Source organism: Chelonia mydas, chromosome 20, assembly GCF_015237465.2.
Source record: "Chelonia mydas isolate rCheMyd1 chromosome 20, rCheMyd1.pri.v2, whole genome shotgun sequence".
Lineage (NCBI taxonomy): Eukaryota > Metazoa > Chordata > Testudines > Cheloniidae > Chelonia > Chelonia mydas.
Window position 1 is genome coordinate 2930916 of NC_051260.2, and position 22630 is coordinate 2953545.

Consider the following 22630-nt stretch of genomic DNA (forward strand, 5'->3'; position numbering starts at 1 on the left):
TTCCACCCGGCTCTCTACAGCAACCAGGCAGGATTTTTGGGTTGTTACCTCTGAGGCTGGGATACCAAATGGATGGGCAACATTGCAAGAAGCTAGGGAAGATGCCTCGTTACTAACGGCATGCGAGAAGGGAGAAAGGGCAGGCTTGAGGTTCAAGCACAGGATTGGGTGTGAGGACATCCGGATTCTCTTCCCAGCTCTGCTACCCACTGGACCTTGGGCAAATCACCTGCCCTCTCTGTGCCGAGGAGCATAGGAATTGCTGGGCTGGATCAGCATCTCGCCCAGTATCCTGTCTCTGGCAGTGACCAGCGCCAGAGGCTAGAGAGGAAGGCGCAGGACCCCTGAACTGCACTGATGTCTTGCATAGTACAAACCTGGTCTTTTATAGTTAGAAATCGGCATTAGCCCTGAAGCACAAGCCTTAATACCCGTTCTCCCACATGGAGAACATTTCCCTCTGCAAAGGAGTGTTCGGCCGCATGGGGCAGGGATTGGCTTTTCATTCTGTGTCCGTCCCGCGCCCAGCACGGTGGGGCCCTGGCGAATTACCAGGCACGAGTGTAATGTACCTAATATATAATGCACAGCGCCCAGCACGGTGGGGCCCTGGACACATGACTGGAGCCCAGCAAACAACACAATCCTAGGAAGCATCAGGCAAAGAAGCTGAGAGACAGGGCAGCTCATAGGTAAAAATCGTGGTGTTATTGACTAGTCAAGGGTGGTTTTAACCTACGCCACAAAGGGGGTTCTGCTGGCTGCCCGGGGTGTCTGCGGCCGGTGCACACGGCGGGGAAAGCACCATGGGGTGGGGGCATTACTCTATTTCCAAACAGTGAGCACTAGCGTTGGGACGAGGCGCAGGCTGGAATGGGGCAGTGGGGACGAGATGGGGCAGGGGGGGAGAGTTCTCCACGACACGGCGAAGGGTTCCCGTTCGGTTGAGAGCGCGGCGGGCTTTGGCGAGCGGCTTCGTCTCCATTTCTCGAGGCGCTGCGGGCGCTTTGCTTGTCCCCAGCGTGGGCACCTGCAGGAAAGAAGGAGGAAACCCGCGGCACGTTGGCTCCTTCCACCCTGGGGTGGCTCAGTCTTGGGAGAGCTGGAAAAGCCTGGTTAAGTCGATTAGATGCTTTAGCCTCATTCCCTGCCCCTGGAAGCCAGCTCTCCCACTCCGTTCCCTGAGCTTGGTATATATGAACCACCTTTCAATAACGTGCAATCACACACAAATTGCACACGTGCAAATAACTCCCTGCCCCCAAGACACAGCCCAGGGCAGGAGTGGAAGGCCCGGCGACAGGAGACAGTGGGTGTAGCCGTGGTACCAGACTCATCTGCATGCATGGAAAGCGCCTTACACAAATTTGCTCTTTTCCTCCATTTCCTAAAATTGCACCGCAATTATCGTTAAGGCTTAGGCTCGGCACGAAGAGAAACCCGCCAGCTCTTGGTCTCATTACCCAGCCGTCGCCGGGATGCAAATCACCAGCTAATGAATTTGTAATTGCAGAATAAGTGCCGTGTAATCACCCAGTTAGGGAGATTACAGCTATTTATGTCCCCTTACTCAGGCTGCTGTGTGCTAACACGCACAGGGTCAGGGCTCTGCTCAGCGCACGAGTGGGCGATAGCGAGCGCAGGACCATCAATGGGATTTTCGATCTGTAATTAACCCCCCCCCCCGTATGGGTATTTAAAGGCTAATGCGTGAGGCGAAGCGAGACCCTTTGGGACGGTTTGCTCAGGCGGCTGTGGTTTGGCAAACCTCGTATTTCTCGGTGGTAACCGCTCCCGTGGTAGTGAAACTGGCCTGGAGTAGACAGCTCCCGGCCTGGTGTGTAGGGACGGGACGTCTTGAGTGGAGACGGACCCCGTTTCCCAACGGCTGGCTAATACAGCACCTTAATAGAAGGCACTAGCAGGACCTGATGTCCCAAAGGGCTGAGTTGAGACCATGGGGGGGTGGGGTGGGGGCGGGGGTCAGCCCCTCTGTAGTATGAAGGCAAATACCAAGCTTCAAGTTGGGCACCCAAAAACGGAAGTGCCGAAAATCAGGGGCCACTTTAACGTTCCCTCCCAGGACAGGACTAACAGGAGGGTGGGTTGGTACGTGCAGGACAGGTAGGACTTCCATCGGCCACTGGGGAACAACAGTAAAAGGACCAGAGACAAAAGCCCACGTGGGGAAAGCGCAGGAGCCCAGAGCAGGCCCTGCGGACTCACACCACACAGGGGACTGCTGTAACCCCAAGCGACGGCTCCTTCTCCGGCCCAAGTTCGCAGCCGTCCCCATAACGTGAGCCCAGGACTCAACAGAAAAATGTTCTCAATTCCAGGGCCAGAAGGGACGGTTGTGATCACCTAGTCTGACTCCAGGGGGGCCGGGGGCCATGGCCCCATCACTTTTTACCAGCCATAAGGGTGAGCGATGGGGGGAGGGAGCAGAAAGGAGTGAGCAGGGGATGGAGTTTTCGGGGAGAAAGAAGTGGCGCAGAAGCGGGGCTCGGGGAGCTGGGGCAGTGTGGGGGCGGGGCCTCGGGGAAAGGGGGTGGGGCATCAGGTGGAAAGGGGGTGGGGCCACACTTTGGGCGCCAGTGGGGGCCCCCCGGCTTTTAAGGAGCTGCTGCTGCTCCTGTCTAGCGCAGGCCAGAGAACTGCCCTGCCTTAATTCCAGTGGTTAGCGACCCGCCTCGTTAAAATTGTGCACCTTGTTTCCAGTCAGAACCTGTGTAGCTTCAACTTCCCGCCCTTGGATCTCACTTTGCCTTCGTCTGTTAGATCCAAGAGCCCTGGGTCATCAGATTTTGGTTTCCCATAGAGGTATTCCTGGGCCGTGATCAAGTCACCCCTTAACCTTCCCTTTGTGACGCCAAACCTGCCAGGACCCCCCGCCCCATCTCGCTACAGAGAAAGGCAGGTTGGTCACCACACACGCGCACCCCCGCACACACCAGTGAGGTTTGGGGCACCATGACACGCTGAATACTCCCCTTTGGATCAAAGCAATGGGACTCATTGGTCAGCTGGAGGGGTGACCTTTGCCGCTCGCCATCCGAACCTTCTGGGGTGAAACTGGCAAAGCTCACTGAAGCCAGGATGGCTAATCCGTGGTGCCAGGATCTCACCCTCATTGTCCCAGAAGCAGGTGGCATTGGCCACCTGCATCTCAGCCCGGCACAGCAGCTCTGTGTCCGGACTCGAAAGAGGTGAAGGATTCGCAATCCCAGGGTGGCAAGGACCTGGCAATTCAGCTGGCCTGTAGCCCAGTCTCTCATCCGAGCGCCATTTGCGAGTGGCCCCCGCGGGTCGGGTAACACGCTCCCAGCTTCCCCTGCCAGAGGCCCGAGGTGCGGGGAGACTCGGGGCTGCTTTTCTCAACCTTGCCGGGCCCCAGGAAAAAGGACGACAGAGCACCAAGCATGGGCTAGTGACACACGCACAAGCTGCGGGCGTATGGGCGTGAGCCCACGTGCGTCGCACGGGAAGAGGAGCTAACAGAACCGGGTCCCCACTGCCCTCACCTCATTCTGCATTTGGGGGATATTTGAGGTCGCCGAAGCCAGTGGACGTCTCCTTGTTCCTGTCTGTGGGGTCGTCTAGGGTTAAACAGTGGGGCAGAGAAGCAGTCAGTTCCTTCCCAGGCCCATTCGCCCAGCCGGGACGGCCCCCACCCACTTCTCAGCCCCTGCAGGAATCCCCGCTCCTGGAACGGTCAACCTGTTCCGCCCCCCTGGTGTCACCGGAGTGGGGAGACAGCTGCCAGAGCTGGATGCGCTGGGACTGGGGCAGCCCGCCCCGCTCTGTAGACGTAGGATCTCCGTGAGCGACATCAAGGCCTCTCCCCTGAGCGGGCGGGCGGGCACGTGGACACTTGACGGCGGTGGGAAAGGGCATCCTGGGGCTTCCGGGTGGCGCCTCGCCGCACAACCACCCCCCACCCCCAAGCTGGCCTGACACGGGCCCCACCTACCGGGCTCTGGGGTCCTTTTGCCCATGAGGCCGACAAAGAAGTCGTGCATGTCCCCTGCAGAAAGACAAAGGGGTCAGCGGAGTGGGTGCCCCAGGCTGAGTCAGCCCGGCAGGCCGGGGCAGGGAAGAGACGCCACCCGAGGCTTTTCATCCTGGCCACCTTTGCCAAAGCGCCTTCTGGGTCCAGATCCTCCGCACCCCCAACCCCGAGACACCTCAGGCCCAGCTCCCAGACTTGCCGCGTGCCCGGCCACTCCCGTGACCGCAGCTGGCACAGCTGGAGCTCGACGTTTGCTGAGGACCTCTGGCTGGGCACACAGCAACAGGGGTGCCAATGGGAACCGAACAGGGTGGCACACGGGAGCAAAACTCCTACGTGTGTGGGGGTGGGGCTCTGGGGCAGGGACTGCCCTGGCCGACCCAAGGCTCCAGGGCCCAACCCGGGGCCAAGTGCAGACGGGACCTAACCGTGGCCCTGGGAAGCCGGGGCTGCCTGAGGCTTTGGCTGACTTTCAAGGGCGGGTCCCGTCTACACTCCAGCTCGTGACAGCGTCGCCTGCCTTCATTGCTGTGTCGATCAGGAGTGCAGAGTGGAGCTGGGGTGGGGAGAGGCCCGGGGCGTCCCCCAGATGGATAGGGCAGAGAACCCGGTGCCAGGGAAGGAGGGAAAACAGGACTTACGTTTCTGAGGGGGGATGGGCATCTTGGTACCTGGAAGAGAGAAGTGTGTGTGGGGGGGAGTCAGTGGTGCTGGGGGGCAGCAATCAACCTCGCCCCCCTCCCGCTTTCACTGCTTTCTCCCCATCCCCCACCCGATAGCAGCTCCCCGCTCCGGTCCCTTCCAGCCTCCTCCGTCCCCCGGCTAGTTTTCTCAGGGCAGGGCGTGGGGCCGGGTACTCACGGGCATCGTCCTTGCCCTCCAGCTGCAGCAGTGCCTCGTAGGAGACCCGGTGGCCATTGTAGAGTCTCCTGAGCAGGGCCGTGGGCAGCTTGTAGAGGTCTGAGCTCGGCTGCGGGGAAGACAGGGAGAGAGGCAGGCGTGAGCCCCAAACGCAGCGGGGCCGAGGGGCCAGGCGGGCGCGGAGAGCCAACTCTAGGGACGAGGGACGGCACCACGGGCCCCGATTCCCTCCCCTCCCCGGCTCCTGCCAGCCCTGGCGCCTGCGGCCCTGAGCCCCCAACGGAGTTCTGCCCGCCCCGCGCTGGCCCTGCCATGCTGCAGCCGAGCTCCTGGGGCCGGATACCTCCAAGATTTTGGCAGCGTCAGGGCGTCGCCGACTGTGGGGTGTCAGCGGCGGCTCCCAACCGCCCCCCCCCGGCTCCCCATTATGTGCCTGAGGGGGTGGGCGCCCCGGCCCAGCCGGCCCAGTGCTCCGGGAGCAGGATCTTCCCCATGGGGATTTCGTCACATTTGCATCAAACGCCACTCAGCCCCCAACCCCGGCCTGGCAGGAGATGCCTGATCGCAGTGACAAGCCAGCGTGAAACCTGACAGCTGTTCCCAGCGCTGTGGGGGGGGACGGGCGGGGTGGGGATCGGGCCCAGCCCCAGACTCTCCCCTCCAGCCCTGCCAGTGCCCCTCAATCCCAACCCACAGCCCCCAGCTAGCCCAGCCCCAGACTCTCCCCTCCAGCTCTGCCGGAGCCCCTCAATCCCAACCCACAGCCCCCGGCTAGCCCAGCCCCAGACTCTCCCCTCCAGCTCTGCCGGAGCCCCTCAATCCCAACCCACAGCCCCCGGCTAGCCCAGCCCCAGACTCTCCCCTCCAGCCCTGCCAGTGCCCCTCAATCCCAACCCACAGCCCCCGGCTAGCCCAGCCCCAGACTCTCCCCTCCAGCCCTGCCAGTGCCCCTCAATCCCAACCCACAGTCCCCGGCTAGCCCAGCCCCAGACTCTCCCCTCCAGCTCTGCCGGAGCCCCTCAATCCCAACCCACAGCCCCCGGCTAGCCCAGCCCCAGACTCTCCCCTCCAGCTCTGCCGGAGCCCCTCAATCCCAACCCACAGCCCCCGGCTAGCCCAGCCCCAGACTCTGCCCTCCAGCTCTGCCGGAGCCCCTCAATCCCAACCCACAGCCCCCGGCTAGCCCAGCCCCAGACTCTCCCCTCCAGCCCTGCCGGAGCCCCTCAATCCCAACCCACAGCCCCCGGCTAGCCCAGCCCCAGACTCTCCCCTCCAGCCCTGCCGGAGCCCCTCAATCCCAACCCACAGCCCCCGGCTAGCCCAGCCCCAGACTCTCCCCTCCAGCTCTGCCAGTGCCCCTCAATCCCAACCCACAGTCCCCGGCTAGCCCAGCCCCAGACTCTCCCCTCCAGCTCTGCCAGTGCCCCTCAATCCCAACCCACAGCCCCCGGCTAGCCCAGCCCCAGACTCTCCCCTCCAGCCCTGCCAGTGCCCCTCAATCCCAACCCACAGCCCCCGGCTAGCCCAGCCCCAGACTCTCCCCTCCAGCTCTGCCGGAGCCCCTCAATCCCAACCCACAGCCCCCGGCTAGCCCAGCCCCATACTCTCCCCTCCAGCTCTGCCGGAGCCCCTCAATACCAACCCACAGCCCCCGGCTAGCCCAGCCCCAGACTCTCCCCTCCAGCTCTGCCGGAGCCCCTCAATCCCAACCCACAGCCCCCGGCTAGCCCAGCCCCAGACTCTCCCCTCCAGCTCTGCCGGAGCCCCTCAATCCCAACCCACAGCCCCCGGCTAGCCCAGCCCCAGACTCTCCCCTCCAGCTCTGCCGGAGCCCCTCAATCCCAACCCACAGCCCCCGGCTAGCCCAGCCCCAGACTCTCCCCTCCAGCCCTGCCGGAGCCCCTCAATCCCAACCCACAGCCCCCGGCTAGCCCAGCCCCAGACTCTCCCCTCCAGCCCTGCCGGAGCCCCTCAATCCCAACCCACAGCCCCCGGCTAGCCCAGCCCCAGACTCTCCCCTCCAGCTCTGCCAGTGCCCCTCAATCCCAACCCACAGTCCCCGGCTAGCCCAGCCCCAGACTCTCCCCTCCAGCTCTGCCAGTGCCCCTCAATCCCAACCCACAGCCCCCGGCTAGCCCAGCCCCAGACTCTCCCCTCCAGCTCTGCCGGAGCCCCTCAATCCCAACCCACAGCCCCCGGCTAGCCCAGCCCTGGGATTTTCTTGAGCCTTGGCCACTGTTCCTGTCCATCTGCAGCCGAGTCTCTAGGCTGAGCTCGCATTTAACTCATCTCACTGATGTCCTAACCAGCTGGACTCCTGAGGGTGGGGGTGTCTCCAGCATTAACCCCTGCACTCCTGGGGCTGGCCACAAAGCAGGCCCTGCCAGCCCTACAGAAACCTCCCTGACGCGGGATTTCCTCCTGGGGGGAAATCAACCAGCAGCTCCCCTGAGAAATCTGCTCTCGGAGCTGGGGTAGGGGTGGACGTGCAGGGGGGACCCCTGGGCCTCGGTGCGGGCTTAGCGGGGGCCCCGGCTTATTCCCCCCAAGCTGGCAGGAGAGTCAAGTACCCGTGAGGAACAGGTGATTTGCCAGCAAAATCCTCACTCCCCTGCAAATCGGGGGGAGGGGGGGGCGTGCTTGGGGGAGCCTTTAACCCTTAGGAGGCCAAGTGCTTTTAGTGAGCGGGAGATGGGAGATGCTACCCTAGTTCTCCCCCTGCAGCTCTGCCAGGGGCCCCCAATCCCAACCCGCAGCCCCTCCCGCCCACCTTGCTACAACAGTGGCTAGCCTCAGCGACGCCCCTGCTAAAGCTAACCCACCCCCAGCATGAGTCCCCCCCCCGGCTGGTTCATCATCTCAGCTGCTTTTCTGGCAGCAATCTAGCGCTCAGAGACATTCCTTATTGCCGAGCCCATCAGAAGAGCCAGCCCTCGTCTGTATCTCGTTCCAGCCGCTGCTCGGGGAGAGGAGCAATTTATGGAGAGAAACAAACAAACAAACAAAAGCCCACCCCAGACAAAATGAGGAAAATGGTCCTGAAGCGACCGACCCAGAGAGAATCGCTTGCCGAAAGCAGCCGCCCGAGACCGGGGATCTTAGCAAAGGGCTTCCCAAAGCTCCAGTTGTGGGGGGGCTGAGGGGGGGATGTTGGAAAGCAATGTGCATTCCACAGAGCCCCCGCCTGGAGCAAATCCCCCGCCTTTGCACACCACGGATTTGCACGCACCGAGGGTGACCAGATCACAAGTGCGAAAAGTCAGGACACGTTTTTTTTCCCACGAGGAGGGGGAGTGATAGTTGCGAATATAAGAGACAATGCCTAAGATTGGGCCAGCCGGTCGCCCTCCGAGCCATCGGCTCCCCATCGCCGTGGACAGAGACAAAGCTCATGATCCACCTCACCCTGCTCAATCCTTAGGTGCTCCTGGTGTGTAGGGATGCAGCCTAAGGGAGTTAGGTGCCTAAGTCCCCTTGGAAGCCAATGGAAGGCAGGTGTTTAAGTCAGCCAGAGGCTGCCAGGGCAGAGGGGCAGAAGCATCAATCACTCTGGCAGCTGGCATAAAGGGGGCACAGAGCCGGCCTAACCCCAATGGCCCACAGCCAGAGCCTTGGCGCAGGGGGCGTTCCAGGACGGGAGTGGCCCTTCTCCCAGCCTCCCTTCCAGCCAGGGAAGGCGCCAACCCAGCACATCCGTCCGTCTGTCCATCCAGGTCCCTGTCTTGCTCGATTCCCGAGCCGGGGAGGGGCCCTCCCCAAAAGCCACTGAAAAGCCTCTGCCCTGCTCGGGGGACATACGAGGAGCCCACGCCCAGGGAGCCAGCTGGCACAGAGCTGCAGCAGGGCAGAGCTGGGCACCTCTGCGTATGTGAGAGCCCAGTGCGCAAGCAACGCCAGGCAAGGCAGTTTTGTCTCACTGGTCCCTCGGGCTCTCCCGTCGGTCCGTAGCCACCTGCTGGCCCTCGTCTTAGAGTGGAACCACGCTGGGGCCAGGACTGTCTTCTTGTCCCATGTTTGTACAGCGCCTAGCGCCGGGGGTCCCACTCCGTGACCAGGGCTCCCAGGTGCTACCGGAATGCAGACAGGTTAACAAATAATAATGCCTAGCTCTGTCCATGAGGAGATCTCCCACATGAGCAGAACTCCCTAGCTACTAGGCCAGGCCAGCTCCCACGTCCAGCTAAGAATCATCATTAACAAGGGCCTGGAGGCTGCAGGGCTGTCGTGAGCAGTGGTGAAAAGAGGAATTGGGATCTCTGCACGGAGCAGGCCGCCATGAACTGAGGGAAACTGAGGCAGACTCGCCCAGCACAGACTCAGTGAGTCTAGACCAGAGATGGAAATGGGCGGGGGGCACAAAGCAGGGCCTGAACGCAGGTGGTGGGGTGGGGAGAAGCCCCCTGTCTGCCGGACCACGGCCGCTCCCCCAAGGGACAGGTCAACGCGCACATGCTTGTGTGTGTCCCCGTGTCCATCTGTCCATCCTGCTGCCCCCGCTGGAGGGTCTGAGCCCTGCTCTGTGTGTGCACACGCGCGGGCAAACTGCTTCACATCTCCTGCGTGCCCCCCCCAGAGAGTCCCCCCGTAACCTAGGGGTGTGGCACCAGCGGGGCGCAGCTCTGGGCGTGGGGGTGTATTCGAGTCCTGGTGAGTCTGAGGGGTTGGGGATGCGCCCCGAGGGGCTGGGCAGCTGGACAGCAGGTTCCAGGACTCAGAAGGGGGGTGCCCAGGTCTGTGCCCTAAGCATGTGCCTAGGGACGCCGAGACTGGGGCAGGGGCTGGCCTCTGGATCCCCAGTGAGTGAACAAAGCCCAGGGGCTTGGCTGTCCCCCAAGCCGTCCTAGGGCGGGGGCGCTTGCTTGCGTTTGTTCCAGCCCAGGCAGGTGAGATCCCTTCCCTTAGCAGGGGCTACCCAAGACTCTTCGGCCACCAAGGATGAGCTGTGCCGGGAGAGGAGAGTGGGATCGCGGCTGGGATGGGCAGTGCCGGCCATGGGGGCACGGCCAGGGAGCTCAGGACTTACCTCCCAGCCGCTCTCCCGAGAGCAGCGGCTTTGTCTCCAACCAGGTCACCCGCAGAACAGCCGGGCGCTTGCTCCCTAATTGCCGTTCCCCGGGCAGGGATCAGCCCTCCCTCGCGGCCAGAGCCGAGTCAGGGTCGCCTGCTACCAGCACCTCGTTGGGTTAAATGGGGGGGGGGGGATCCATTAAGGGGGAGGGGCTCTTCCCAAAGAGCTGCCGGGCAGCTCATCAGAAACATGCCCTGGCCGGCAGAAGTCAGCGGGTCGTTACTGTGGTGGAGTTTAGTGTCACAAGGGACTGGCTGGGCCACCCTCCCGTATAGCACAGACCTGAGAATTTCACTCAATTTACCCCTGGGTTGAGCCCAATGACTTGGGTTTGGCGCATGTACCGGCTCCAACTGAGATCAGGTCACTTGGGAAAATTTTGGCCTGGATGTTTTTTCCCAGACATGAATGTAAATGGTTTGGATTTGTCCCATGATTAACTAATGCTCCCCATCCGGCTAGATCGCTAGTCACCACAGAGTTTCCCGGTGGGGAGACAGCTTGAATTTCTAATGTAAAAACGCCACACAGAGTTGTCCGGGAAAGCCAAAAACCCAGGCACAAAACCAAATTGTACCCCTCTTTAGGCCACGGGCCCGCAGCGCCAGGGTGGGAGGTGAGTCAAGAACACGTCTCGCGTTCCTTTGCCCCCGGGGCCAGCCACATGGACTCAGATCTCTTTGCACCCCAGCCAGCCCCGCTCCCTCCCTTTCTACCTTCGCCTGGATCCCGCTGGCCGTCTGCTGCTTCTCGGTCCCTTCGCAGTAGGCGTGACACAGTTTGGCCGCCGCAAAGGACAGCAGCACCGTCAGCACCAGGGGGCTTTTCATTTTCCTCTCCGGAGGGCTGGGACCGGGGGTGATGGCCAATCTAAGGAACGAGAGAGACAAGGTGGGTGCGGTCCAATAAAAGATACAGGCATTTCCAGACCAAAACAAGGCTGGATTCATTCTTAGCATTAGCAGCAAGGACGCGGGACTGCGTTCTAGTCCCCACTAGCCTGCCAGCTGGCCTCGGGACAAGTCACGGCCCCCGCTCTGTGCCTCGGTTTCCCCCTCTGTACAATTGGGGTCACACTGCTCACCTGCCTTGGCACAGTGCTTGGAGATCCACAAGCGTGGAACGTAAGAGCGAAGAGCCTCTACTCACGCTTGGTGGTGTAAACGCTTGCAAATGGGAGTGAGTGTTACATAATCAAGCCCTAGAAGGCAAATCAACTGGGGGGGGGGGGGCGAAGGAGAAGTGGGGGGAGCAAACCCAGGGGCTAAAACCGAACATGTAGGTATTAGTAAGCTTGGTGCAAGGCGTGATTCTCACTAAGTGCGGGGAGGCTCACACTAGACCCCGTGCCCTAATGCCTAAGGCAGCTCCCCACCCGGGTAGGGAAATCATCAAATAACCCCCTTCCCCAGCCCTCTCTCCAAGCCTGTTGCCAGTTCACCACTTGGCTCCTGGACTCTGACTTGGGTACGACTGCAGATCGCCCGGTGCAATCTGTCCGCCAGCCCCACCAGCCAGGGCAAGGGCTGGCGTTTCTCCTCCCTGGAATTTCGGACGGATCTGGGTTGGATTTTAAGCAGTTTTTGCCTGACGAGCCTGAAAAATAAAGTCCCAACTTTGGAAGGGGGGGAAAAAGGAAGGAAATGACGTTAAAGCTAAGGAACAGAATGTGCTGGGAATTTGGAGGAAAAGCCGGAGACTAGCAGAGAAACTCAGTGACCCAATCTTATTTCTTTCCCCTCTCTCTTTTCTCGGCCTGTGCAACCCATGGGAAATTATCTTCTCAACCTGGCGGAATCTCCTCCCTGGCACCGAGGCAGAGGCGAAATAGCGGAAGCTGGAGAAAATTACCACCAGCCATTCAGAGTGGGAACATGCCTCTCCCGCTGATGGGATTTTACGAGCTCGGCTTTGGTTTTGCTGATGAGGTGCCAGTCACCACTTGTCTATTGGCATCACCCGACTGGGACTGATATCGATTCTCTGGGCTAATCAGCTCACTGGAGCCAAATTTAATGCCCCCCCCACCCCCGCCAGCTAATCAAGTCTGTTTACTGAAGTGCACATTGCATGTCACCCAGCAAAGCCACCATGGGAAGGGGGGCAAAACCTTCACCCTTGGAAATCTCTTGGCCCTTAATGAGACACACTCACACAAGAAACTCAGAGCCAGAGAGTCAGGAAGGCACCAGCCCCCCATTTGCCCCATGCCAGCCTCTCCAGGGCACCGCTGCTTTTTGCGAAGTTTGCTGGAGGTTGGCAGAGAGGGAGGCAGCCAGGAAGGAGTGTGAGGGAAAGGGGCCGTTTGCCTTTATTGCGGGGAGGGGAGACACATCATTAAACAGCGCTTAGATGTCACACACATATGCCCAGGCACGATAATGCCCACCCATCCAATCGCCCGCATCGCACTTCACATGCCAGCTCACGTTCACATGCACTCACAAACCCGGATCCACTGACGCACACGCGTGCAAACACACTCGCTCACGTTCACACACACTCACAAACCCGGATCCACTGATGCACACGCATGCAAACACACTCACTCACATTCACACACACTCACAAACCTGGATCCACTGACGCACCCACATGCAAACACACTCGCTCACCTTCACACGCACTCACAACCCACGATCCATTGACGCACACGCGTGCAAACACACTCGCTCACGTTCACATTCACAAAGCCGGATCCACTGACGCACACACGTACTAACACACTCACTCTCATGCACATGCACTCACAAACCCGGATCCACTGACGCACCCACATGCAAACACACTTGCTCACGTTCACACGCACTCACAAACCACGATCCACTGATGCACACGCTTGCAAACACACTCGATCACGTTCACATTCACAAACCCGGATCCACCGACGCACACACGTTAACACACTCACTCTCATTCACATGCACTCACAAACCCGGATCCACTGATGCACCCACATGCAAACGCGCTCGCTCACATTCACACGCACTCACAAACTCGGATGCTCTGACGCACACACGTGCAAATCCACTTGCTCTCATTCACATGCACTCACAAACCCCCTCGAACTCACAGCTCCACTGACGCACCCGCGTGCAAACACACTCACTCACACGCATGCACAAACACACACTCACACACGACAACCGCAAAGCCCCTGCTCTTTTCATAGCAACTGAACGGTGGTTCTGAGATCCCCCGAAGGAACCAAGAACCCCTCCAAGCTGAGTGGATCTTTTAACCTTTGCCCCTATTTTGAACCCTTTTCTAATCTCCCCCCTTGTCGCTTTTGCTCCCCAGATCAGATCATTCTCAGCAGCTTCACCAACTTTCTCTGTCTCATTTTTTTCCAAGCTAGGATTTGGCTTAAAAGAAAAAAACAAAACAAAAAGCCAGCGAATCCCACCCAAAAGCCACCGGCACGCCCTGCCACCCCGCTCCCATCGCCCGCAGCCCAGGGATGGCCACCTACCTGCCCAGACTCCTAGCCGGTGCCGGGGCCGGGGCTGGTCCCTCCCTGCAGCGCTGAGCGGCAGCTGCGTTCCCGGGCAGCTCTCAGACACTGAGCAGAGGGGCTGCCGTGCTCCCAGCCAGAATTAGCAGCCTCCAGTCACCGTCATGAACAGCCCTGCGCTGCCGGCTCAGCTGGGTTTAATAGGGGGCTGGGGCTAGGCTGGGGAGGGACATGGAGAGCCACCAATGGGGGGACCCAGCGGGGGAGGGATCTCGAGTCCGCCCCCCCCCCAGAAGACCCCCCCCCCCACGTTACACACCATGTCATCCGTGCGCACTTTACACACACGCCAGTCACACCCCAACACAACCGCCACACGGCACACGCGTCAGCAGCCCCCCCCACATTACACCCCCCAGCATCTCCCTTGCACACATATCCACACTGCGCACAGATCACACATGTAGACATTACATGCAGCCTCATCACACACACACACACACACACCCTTTGAAGTGGTTTCCATTATATCCAGGGTTTACAGTTTGGTTCAATGGCTCTCAGCCCCCCACTATACAAATGGTTCCAGCCCCCCGGCCGGTCACTGGTGTAGACGTGAGGGGAGCAGGCAGGCCGCCCCGCGGTCACGGGATGCTATGGGGTTTGATGCAGCAGCTGGGCCCTTCCCGGATGGGGCCGACCCCCGGGGAGGAGAGAGAAAGGGCGGCCGTCAACGCTCCTTTTGTCCCCTACTGCCGGGACTGGGGAGACTCGATCTGTTCAACAGACACTGAGGTGGGGGGGAGTCCCCATATCTGACCCCCACCGGGAATGGGCAGCGTGAGCCCAGGGCTGTGGGCCATCCATCCCCCCTGCAGACCCCTGTTGGCTCTGGGCGCCGCTCGATGGGAAGCTGCCGGCGTCTCTGCTCCCACCCCGTCTCTGTGCTGATCCCCCCGCCCCGCTCCCACCCCACAAGCCTTGCCAGGAGCAGAGGCAAAGAGGGGTGGGGGACAGGGCCGTGGGCAGCCCGTCCCGCTGTGCCCTGCGGCCCCCAGGCCGCAACTTAGAGCAGCCCCTGGGGCTACGTCGCCCCTGTTTTCAAGGTGCCTTGAAGCCAACTGCCCCCACCCTGTGGGCTGCTCACCCGAGTCTCTGCACCCTGAGCCTCTGCCCGGCGGGTCCACGGCCCCGCAGCCCCGGGAGCTCGCTCTGTCTCGGGGGCCGCAGGCTGGATCCTCAGCTGTGCTCCGGTTGCAGCTTCTTGGCGCCCAGCTGGGTTCCTCGGCTCCCAGGTGGGGTCGGGGGCCCCCGGCAGCTTGTGAGCGGAGTCGGTTGGGGCTGGAGGCCAGAGAGAGAATGACCAGAGCATCCCCCTGGGCGTCAAGGCACTTCTCAGGGAGCGCCAAGGGGGAAGGTCTGTTCTGGGACAAGCCAAGCCGGGGCTGCTCCTATCTCAACCCCTTGAGTCCCTCCCAGCCCCAAGCGGGCACTGGGTAAGCACACGGGAAAGCAGCAACTTTGGGTGGGAGAGAGTCCCCTGCCGCATCCGCCTGCCCCCGCTGCGTTGGCCACCTGCCAAGAACAAAGTTTTGGCAAGCGTGGGTCTATCCCGCCAGGCCGCCGCCCTGAGCCCCGAGCTCCTTGTTCTCAATGCAGGCCGTGGATGGAACGTTCCCGCTGTGAGCCAGCGCCGGGAGAGAACTGCACCGCAACTAACCGGGCAGCACGTCTCCAGGGTCTAGCTGCCGACGCCTTCTGGTGGCGGCTACGACCGCCCGCTGGTGACCTCGTCACACCTGTCGCACCAGCAGAGGTCCCAAGAGCCCGGTGGGGGAAGCCGCTCACGCCAACCCCAGCACAGGCAGACCGCGAGAATGGGGTTTCCCCTCCCATTTTCCACACTCCCCGCAAGGGCTCTCTTCTCCCTTTCCCCTCTCCATGTCCTTTGCTGTCACACCCCGCCCTGCCTGCAAATCCACACCACTGATTTCCAGAGGTGGATGTGGCCCCATCTCCCAGAGCTGAACGGGACAAAGCTAACCCAGACAGTGAATATTATGGGCTGCTCTCTGCCCCCCCCCGCAGATCCCAGGAGCCAGATGCAGCGCTCCCACTTCCATCCGAACAGAACGGAACAAAATCTGAGCCTCCACCGAAGTGAGGGTTTTGTCTTTTATTCCTGTTTTCCTAGAGGAGACAATTAAAACTCCCAGCCCGTGTAACCCAGCAACCGTAATTGCCTTGCCGATGAAGCGCACAGTAAGTTTCTCTTTAGCAACGGGAAGTTCCAAACACCGATGCGACTTTCTCAGCTGAGGAGCCAAAGTTGACTCCCCGGGCTCCGGGGACGGTGGGAGCACGCGGCGGAAAAAACGAAAGCAGAGGGGGGCTCAGAAGCACCCGGGGTCCTTCTTACGCTCAGAGACGGGCCGCAAAAACGTGGGGCGTTCTTATTTGCTGACTCCGGGGGGGTTGAGACTTTCTTTAAAGCACAGGAAAGGTCCCAGAGGCCACAGCCCTGATGCTCAAGACACATCGGGAGTGGCCCCGGGGCCACGCCTTAGACCAGGCTTTCGGGCTTGGCAGCCCCGTAGTCAAGATCTATGGAGCCGGGAAAGCCAGAGGCTGCTCTCGTTTGGTCGAGAGGTCGCCAGAGGGTCAGGGCCCGTGGGGAGCGGAGCAGCGGGATTTTAAGCCGCATTTTCAATGCCTCCTGCCCCCCGCCCCAATTGCTTTTCACCACCCCAGGCAGCCACGGGCAAAGGAACTCAAACCGGGCCCGGGGGCAGAAAAGGGCCAGCAGGATGATCAGCCGGGGAACGGAGAACGGCTCCTACCCAGGGGGGGGATTACAGGGAATCTGCACAGCGCCGACAGGGTGCAACGGCTAATGGGCTAGCGCGGGTCTGTCGCCCCAGCTCCAGTCACCCCCAGAACAACTGGGGAAACCAAGAAGGCAACCGTGGGGAGCTGGCAAACGCCGGGTGCCTCACTGCCCGGCGTCCCCCCTTCACCTCCCAGCCCGTTTGTTTATTCCCTCCCCCCCACCCCCCCCGCCGATCGTGCCATTTCTCACACGCTCCAGCAGGCCCTCGACTCGGGGTTAGTCGCCGGAGAACACGCCGGCGGCCCGGGGAACAATGGGCCTCACGCACCACGAAGGCGCTCGGCACGCGGCCGGGGCAGCATCTGCAGCAGCAGGATGTTAATTAAAGACGAGCGCGGCCAGAGGAGGCCTAGTTAATTAATATCAGCATTTCCCCACATGCACCCCTCCCCTAACTGCAGGGGGAAGATCGCCCCGGAGAGCGACGGGGCCTTTCTGGCTCCCCACCCATTGCTGTTTATGGCTTTCATTTGCGGCGGCCCGTCTCGCGGAGGCTGGCTGGCTGGGGCGTGAATGGCCCTTGGGCACTGCCGAGTGGATCCAGACGAGGCACAAGCCAGGGCCCCGGGGTCACTCTCTCCGATATCGAGGTGGACCGGTCAAGGTGGGCCAAGGGCTGCATTGAAACGAGGCCTTTAACGGCGAGGAGACACAGGGAAGTAGAGACAGTGGGGTGTAGTGGTTAGAGCAGGGAGGATTGGGACTCAGGACTCACGGGGTTCTTCTCTCTGGTCTGCCACTGACTCCTTTGGGGGGGCGGGGAAATCTCGATCGCCTCCCCTTCCCCTCTCTGGGCCTCAGTTTCCTCAGCTGCTGGAGACAATACAAACCGAGCTGCCATCCCCAAGGCATTCTCAGCCCCTGCAGGAGGGCAAAGGGGGAGGGGGAGGATGTATACGGGAATAGAACCCAGGCGTCCTGCCTCCACCCGCTCCCGGCTCCAGCCCCTAGACACGTTCCCGCTGGCGCCTCGGCCGTTCTCCCATTACGCTGCTTGGTGGGGAGGTTAACCTGGTGCTCCGTGGGGGTTATCAGGTAACTGCCCTGCCCCCCCATGCTGAGGAATTTCATCCCCCCCACACACACACTCCCCCCACTCACCTTCTGATCGCCTTCCCCCTCCCCGCAGCTGTGCTCCAAGAGCTCAGGGGGTTAGATGCTGCAGAGGCTGGAACCAGCTGGTTCCTGGATGGCGGGCTGGGGCGGGGCAAAGGGCCCCAGATTTCCAGCCACGCCCGCATGTCCAAGCCCCTTGGAACGGGCCCCAGGGCAGAACAGCTTTGCAGGCCCGAGGAGGGCACGGCCACCCAGCAATAACCCGAGAGACCAGGGGACAACGCCCGGTTCTGCCCCAGACTCCCTCGGTGCCTCAGTTTACCCCTCTGCAAGATGGGCACACTCCTGCTGCCCTGCCTCCCGCTGAGGATAAATGGGTTCAAGGCTCAGCTGTGCCAGCGCTGGCTAGCTCGATTGAGCTGGGGCTAGTGCGGCAGCTGGCACGGTGGCCCCCGGGGAGTTACTGCAATCCATCTAGCGCTCAGAGCCGGCCTCCCCCAGCCCTTTGCAGTGTGTTATTGACCCTGGTGGTGTCTGGGCCAGGCTGTGTATTTCTGCCTGCCAGGAGACGGCCCAGTCTGTGTTAACCCGCCACGCCCGTGGCCCCAGAGAACCCCGCTCTGCTTCGTGGCTGTAATGAGATCCCTGCATTGGGCTGGCTACGGGTACTACACCCAGCTCCCCAAGTCTCTGCTGCCTGAGCTAGAGGGCCAGGATATTCGGCGTTATCCTCCCTACTTTAGATAGGGAAACTGAGGTACAAGGAGAGGCACCGAATTGGGTCCAGGTCCTGATGGAGCTGGGAAGAGAACGCAGGAGTTCTGCCTCTAAACGCCAACCAGAAGAGAGAGCTACTGACCGAAAGGTGCCCCCTCTGCCCCCCCCTGCGGTGTGTGATTTGGAGGGTGGGGGGCGGGGAGCGGAGCCTGGAGGATCACACAGCCCTTGGAAATCCGGCACACGAGTCCTGCTGAGCGGAACCCGCGCCAGCGAATTACTCAGCTCTCCAGTGGCCGGGCAGCCCCACGGGGGGCCTTCTCCCTGCAGGGGAGCAGCAACTGGGTTTGAAACGGCAGGGCTGCCCCCTGGCAAGAGAGAAGGCCCACGGGTCCCTGCAGGGTGCGGGCCGTGCCTGGGGCAAGGGGGGGATATGTGTGTGGGTGGGGGGGGGGAGGTGAATGTTGTTACACAGCCGTGAGCTTTGTTAGAGGCAGGGGCTCTGCCCCAGGGGACTGGGGGCACCCTCTGTGCCCCGTTGAGCTCAGGTCCTGGCCTGGATGCAGGCAGGGGCCCGGGCATGGCTGGCTGGCAGCCGAGGGCACCGTGGCCCTTGTCGGTGCAGGAGGGGGGCGAGGGGACGCGGTCTGCCGTGAATTACGGCCCTTGCGGGGAGCCCTTGATCTGCTGGGTTATGAAGGAGCCGAAGAAGATGGAGGCTCTTTGCAGCTAGGGAACTCGCCGCCTGGCATTCGAGGGACAGAGGGCGCTGGCGCAGCGGGGGACACCAGAGACGGGCAGACCCCTCCCCGCAGAAGGGGTAGGGGCTGTGGGAGAGGAGGATGAGGAAGGCTGGAGAGGAAGGCTTGGAATTGAGCATTTTAAAGACCCTGTGTCAATGCATGCACACATGTTCCCTTACACACACACACACACACACACACACTTTCTCTCTTACACACAGCACAGAGTTAATTGCCTCTACCTTTCCAAGCCCACCTGGGAGTTCTCCCTCACGCTGCCAAGATAAGTTGTCAGCGCCCGATGTTCAGACGGTGACAGGTGGGGACAGAAAGTCTCTCGCTGACTTTGACGAGCACAGCACAAAGAGAGGAAGGAGAAAACGAAGCCGAGGAAGGTAAAACGGGCCAGGACAGCCGCAGGGAGGGTGGGCCCGGACTCCGCCCACGCAGCGTGGCTGTGGGGAGGTCTCCATCCTGGCAGGAGAGGATGCTCGGCAGCAAGGAAACCCGCAATTGAGTACGGTGAGGCCTTTCCACCCCCAGCGCTCAGCCCCGCCCTTAGTGCATTGTGGGGCCTGGTGTTAACGTTGCAAGATCGCTGCGGTGTCGCTTAGGGGTAGGAGGTGCTAGCAGCAGGGACAACTTGGGTGCCCCTGGGCCCACCCTTTACTCGCAGTGTTCCCCCCCGCTGCTACAAAGCTCGAGATTTTACATCCTCTGCTTCGTCCTGTGCTGGCTCCCAGAGCGCCGGTGCCATCAGCAGACGCATGGACAGCAGGACCCCACACCTACCGCCACTGCAAGGGGCCTGCGGGCTGGATGAGAGCATTCTGGGTAGCAATATGCAAATGATCATCTACACCATCCCCCTCTTCCTTTGGAGAGGGGGAGCATAAGGAGCCATGTGTAGCTTCCCCGTCTTTGTTAAGTGTGTTTCACACCCAAGGCCTGTGCAGCAGATGGGCTGGAAATGTAACACAAACAAGTCTGAACAGGGAGCCTCGGGTTCCTTCCCAGAGCCTTCACCCGGCTGCCGGCTCTGTGAGTGTCAGGGCGGCCGCCACGGACAATTACTCCTCATAAGCAGCAAGTCGGAAAGAACGAGGTCAATTAGCTCCCTGAGCCCCACCGTGGGAGTCCATCAAAATCGACAGCTTCACACACACAGTCCCAGCCCCTGGGGCAGAATCCTGGAAGCGCTGAAAATGCCCCAGCTGGGTACTGAACCAGAAGAGAGCGCTTCGAAATCCTTTGCGGCTGGATGATGTCAGGCAACAGCAGCAGATGCCGGCAACTCCCCTTTCCTGGTAGTGTTAGGGTAGCATCTAGGAAGTGTGAATTGCAAGCCAGGCCCTGTCGCGCCAGGTGCTGTACAAACGCAGTCTCCCTGCCCTGAAGGAAGGATCAGCAGCTCCACTTTCCCCGCGGGGAACCGTGAGCCAGAGAGATCAAGGGATTTGCCAGAGGAGTCGGAATCAAACTCGGGTCTCGCAAATCCCAGGGCACGGCTCAACCTTCATCCCCTCTCTCCTCTCCACTGCCATCAGCCCCGCGACCCAGCCCCTTCTCTCTCTCACAGACACTCTGCTCCTTGCGTGGCTTCCTCTCACCGGCGCGACCGTCCGGCCTCGCTCCCGATTTATAGCCACGTAAGCGAGCAAAGCTCCAGGGCCCGCAGCTGCCCGCCCGCCCAGGCTCCTTGCTCCCGGGCAGTGCTCCTGCAGGGCAGCCCAGGTGCTGTTCTCCGGGGTGCATCGCCAGTGACGCTACGAGGTGGGGGAGCGGATCTTTAATCGCCAGCTAGTGGGAAAGAGGCAGAAGGAAGCCAGCTGGCCTGAGAGAGAGAGAAATGACAGCTTGGCTTGTGAACAGGGCCCGGTCATGCCCGGCTCACCAGCTAAACCCCGCACGGCTTGAGGGCACAATCCATCGGGACCAGGGGGTCTCAGAGAAGGCAACCCTCCGATGCAATCAGGAAACCGAGCAGGTCGGACTGCACGGCGTTCTGCCCCTGCCCCAGCCACCCGTGCTCCCCACCCCGGGGAAATGCAGCTTTAATCAGGCAAATCACCTTGTAGCAGCCCGCCCCACTGCGCTCAGCAGTGGGGAGTGAAGCCAAGCCCTCCCGCTGCGAAGCACAGGCCAAAAGCCACGCCCATGCGTGGGGAGCGGTAACAGGAGGCTATGGGACAAGGCCGCCCTTGGCCAACGGGCAGAACGTGAGCCCTTCACACTCATCAGTGGATTTAGCCTCAACGCCCCTGGGAGGTAGGGGAGACAGGGGCCTCCTTTACAGATGGGGAAACCGAGGCACGGAGCAATGAGTGATATGCCCCAGGTCACACAGGGAGCTGAACCTGCATCTCCCAGTGCCCTATTTGCTAGCCCCTCCTTCCTCACCTCGCTGCACGCGGACAGACCGACCAGAAAGACTCCAGGTCCCCCGCAGCGCTGCAGGCTGGAGATTGTGCTTGGCCCAATCCAGGCCCCCAAAGGGCCAGGAAGGGGGCAGATCACTCGTGCCTCTGTCCCCCTTCCCCTCTGCCTGCTCGGGGAGGGGGGGTTCACTGCTCAGCCTTGACAGCGCCCATCCTCGCCCTCCTCTCCTCCAGCAGGGAAGGAAGACAGCGTGTGGGAGGCTGAGATGTCAGGGAGCCGAGAACACAAAAGCTGAAGTGGATCGAGACGAGGCCTATTAGCAGCTGAAGAGGGCTGTAATTCAGCTGTGGCAGAGACAGACGGGCTGTGACAGGAGGCAGGGACCTCGCGGGCCCTCCGTGGGCACCTGGGCCGGGCTCTGGTGGGAGCAGGGGATGCAGTAAGATCTGGGACGTCAGTAAGGTCCGTTCCGCCCTGTTCTGGTCCCTGGAGTATTTATATGTGAGAAGCAGGAGTATGGTCTAGTGGGAAGGGCAGGGCCTCTCCCAGCTGGTCTGTTTGGCCTTTGAGCTCTTCAAGGCAGGGGCTGTGTGCGTGGGAGGCCCACGGGTCTGATCTGGGCTGGGGGCCTGCAGAGGCTGCTGCAAAATCACAAACAGCTCTTCGACCAAGCTCTCTTGACACCAGGTGTTTTCTCCAATCCCCTCCCGGCTGCCCAGCCCCGAGCTAGTCACGGGCAACGAGTCCCGCGCCCGCACCACGGACACACTGGTTGAGACGCGCACCCCGTCCAGCCCCGTTGTGCATTGACTCATCTCTGCAGCTGAGCCCGGAGCCAGCCCCGGCCTCCCTCAATGTAGGTCAAAGCGGAGCTTCTTTCCCGGGCAAGACTCGCGTTTCGGACTCCACACCCCCGTGGGAGCGAGCGAACCCCTGGTGCCCTGGGCTGGACGTAACACCAACGGGGCGCAGGGGAGCTTGACAGACCAAGGTCTGGCTTCTCCGCTGCACTGAGCCTAGTCGCTCCGCGGCCTTTGACGTTCACCGGCGGACACGGTGGCCCGGACCCCCAGAGAGCCTAGGCCGGCAGAGGAGAAAGGGGCCGAGAGGTGGCTTGGTGCGGAGAGAAGATTTAAGTCTTTTATCAGCTGGAGTTTGATCCTCTGCAGAGCGGCCTCTGCAAGCCCAAGTCTGCAGCTACGTTCTCTGCAGAGCGCAGGGATAGACGCGACCTAGGATGTTATCTACAGCAGCGGTCGGTCGTGGCCGCTGCAAGATTACAGCCCCTCGGCTCCGTTCTCCAGGGTTTGGTCCAGCAACGTCCCGCTTAGCCCGTCACTGCCTGAGATTCACCAGAAGATTTCCCACCCCCCTTCCCCACCCCGGCCGCTTTTGCTTTCTCACCTGTTCTCACCCGCTCCCATCTGGGGCTCATGACTTCACGGTGACA

The 22630-nt window shown here is 61.3% G+C and overlaps 1 protein-coding gene across 2 annotated transcripts; it reads right to left on the reverse strand.

Moving 5' to 3' along the window:
- Positions 1 to 33: 33 nt before the first annotated feature.
- On the reverse strand, positions 34 to 19064 carry TAC3 (tachykinin precursor 3). Of its 2 annotated transcripts, none has more exons than XM_043532621.1 (7): positions 19044 to 19064; positions 10658 to 10811; positions 4874 to 4982; positions 4654 to 4683; positions 3974 to 4027; positions 3525 to 3599; positions 34 to 1030 (listed from the first exon to the last, which is right to left on the reverse strand). In XM_043532621.1, the coding sequence occupies exons 2-6, from the start codon at positions 10769 to 10771 to the stop codon at positions 3526 to 3528; spliced, it is 381 nt and encodes a 126-aa protein (XP_043388556.1). In that variant the 5' UTR covers positions 10772 to 10811; positions 19044 to 19064; the 3' UTR covers positions 34 to 1030; position 3525. The 2 variants fall into 2 exon arrangements, with proteins under 2 accessions (XP_043388556.1, XP_037739657.1); XM_037883729.2 differs by lacking the exon at positions 19044 to 19064 and adding an exon at positions 13414 to 13564 and having other exon boundaries at positions 37 to 1030.
- Positions 19065 to 22630: the final 3566 nt, after the last annotated feature.

Bases quoted from the DNA above. Each gene is read 5' to 3' on its own strand.
- TAC3 (XM_043532621.1), bottom strand. From the start codon at position 10,771: ATGAAAAGCCCCCTGGTGCTGACGGTGCTGCTGTCCTTTGCGGCGGCC. The intron at 4,684-4,873 runs GTGAGTACCCGG...TCTCTCTTCCAG, and splicing joins GGAGGGCAAGGACGATGCCC to GTACCAAGATGCCCATCCCC. The intron at 4,028-4,653 runs GTAAGTCCTGTT...GTCTTTCTGCAG, and splicing joins GCCCATCCCCCCTCAGAAAC to GGGACATGCACGACTTCTTT.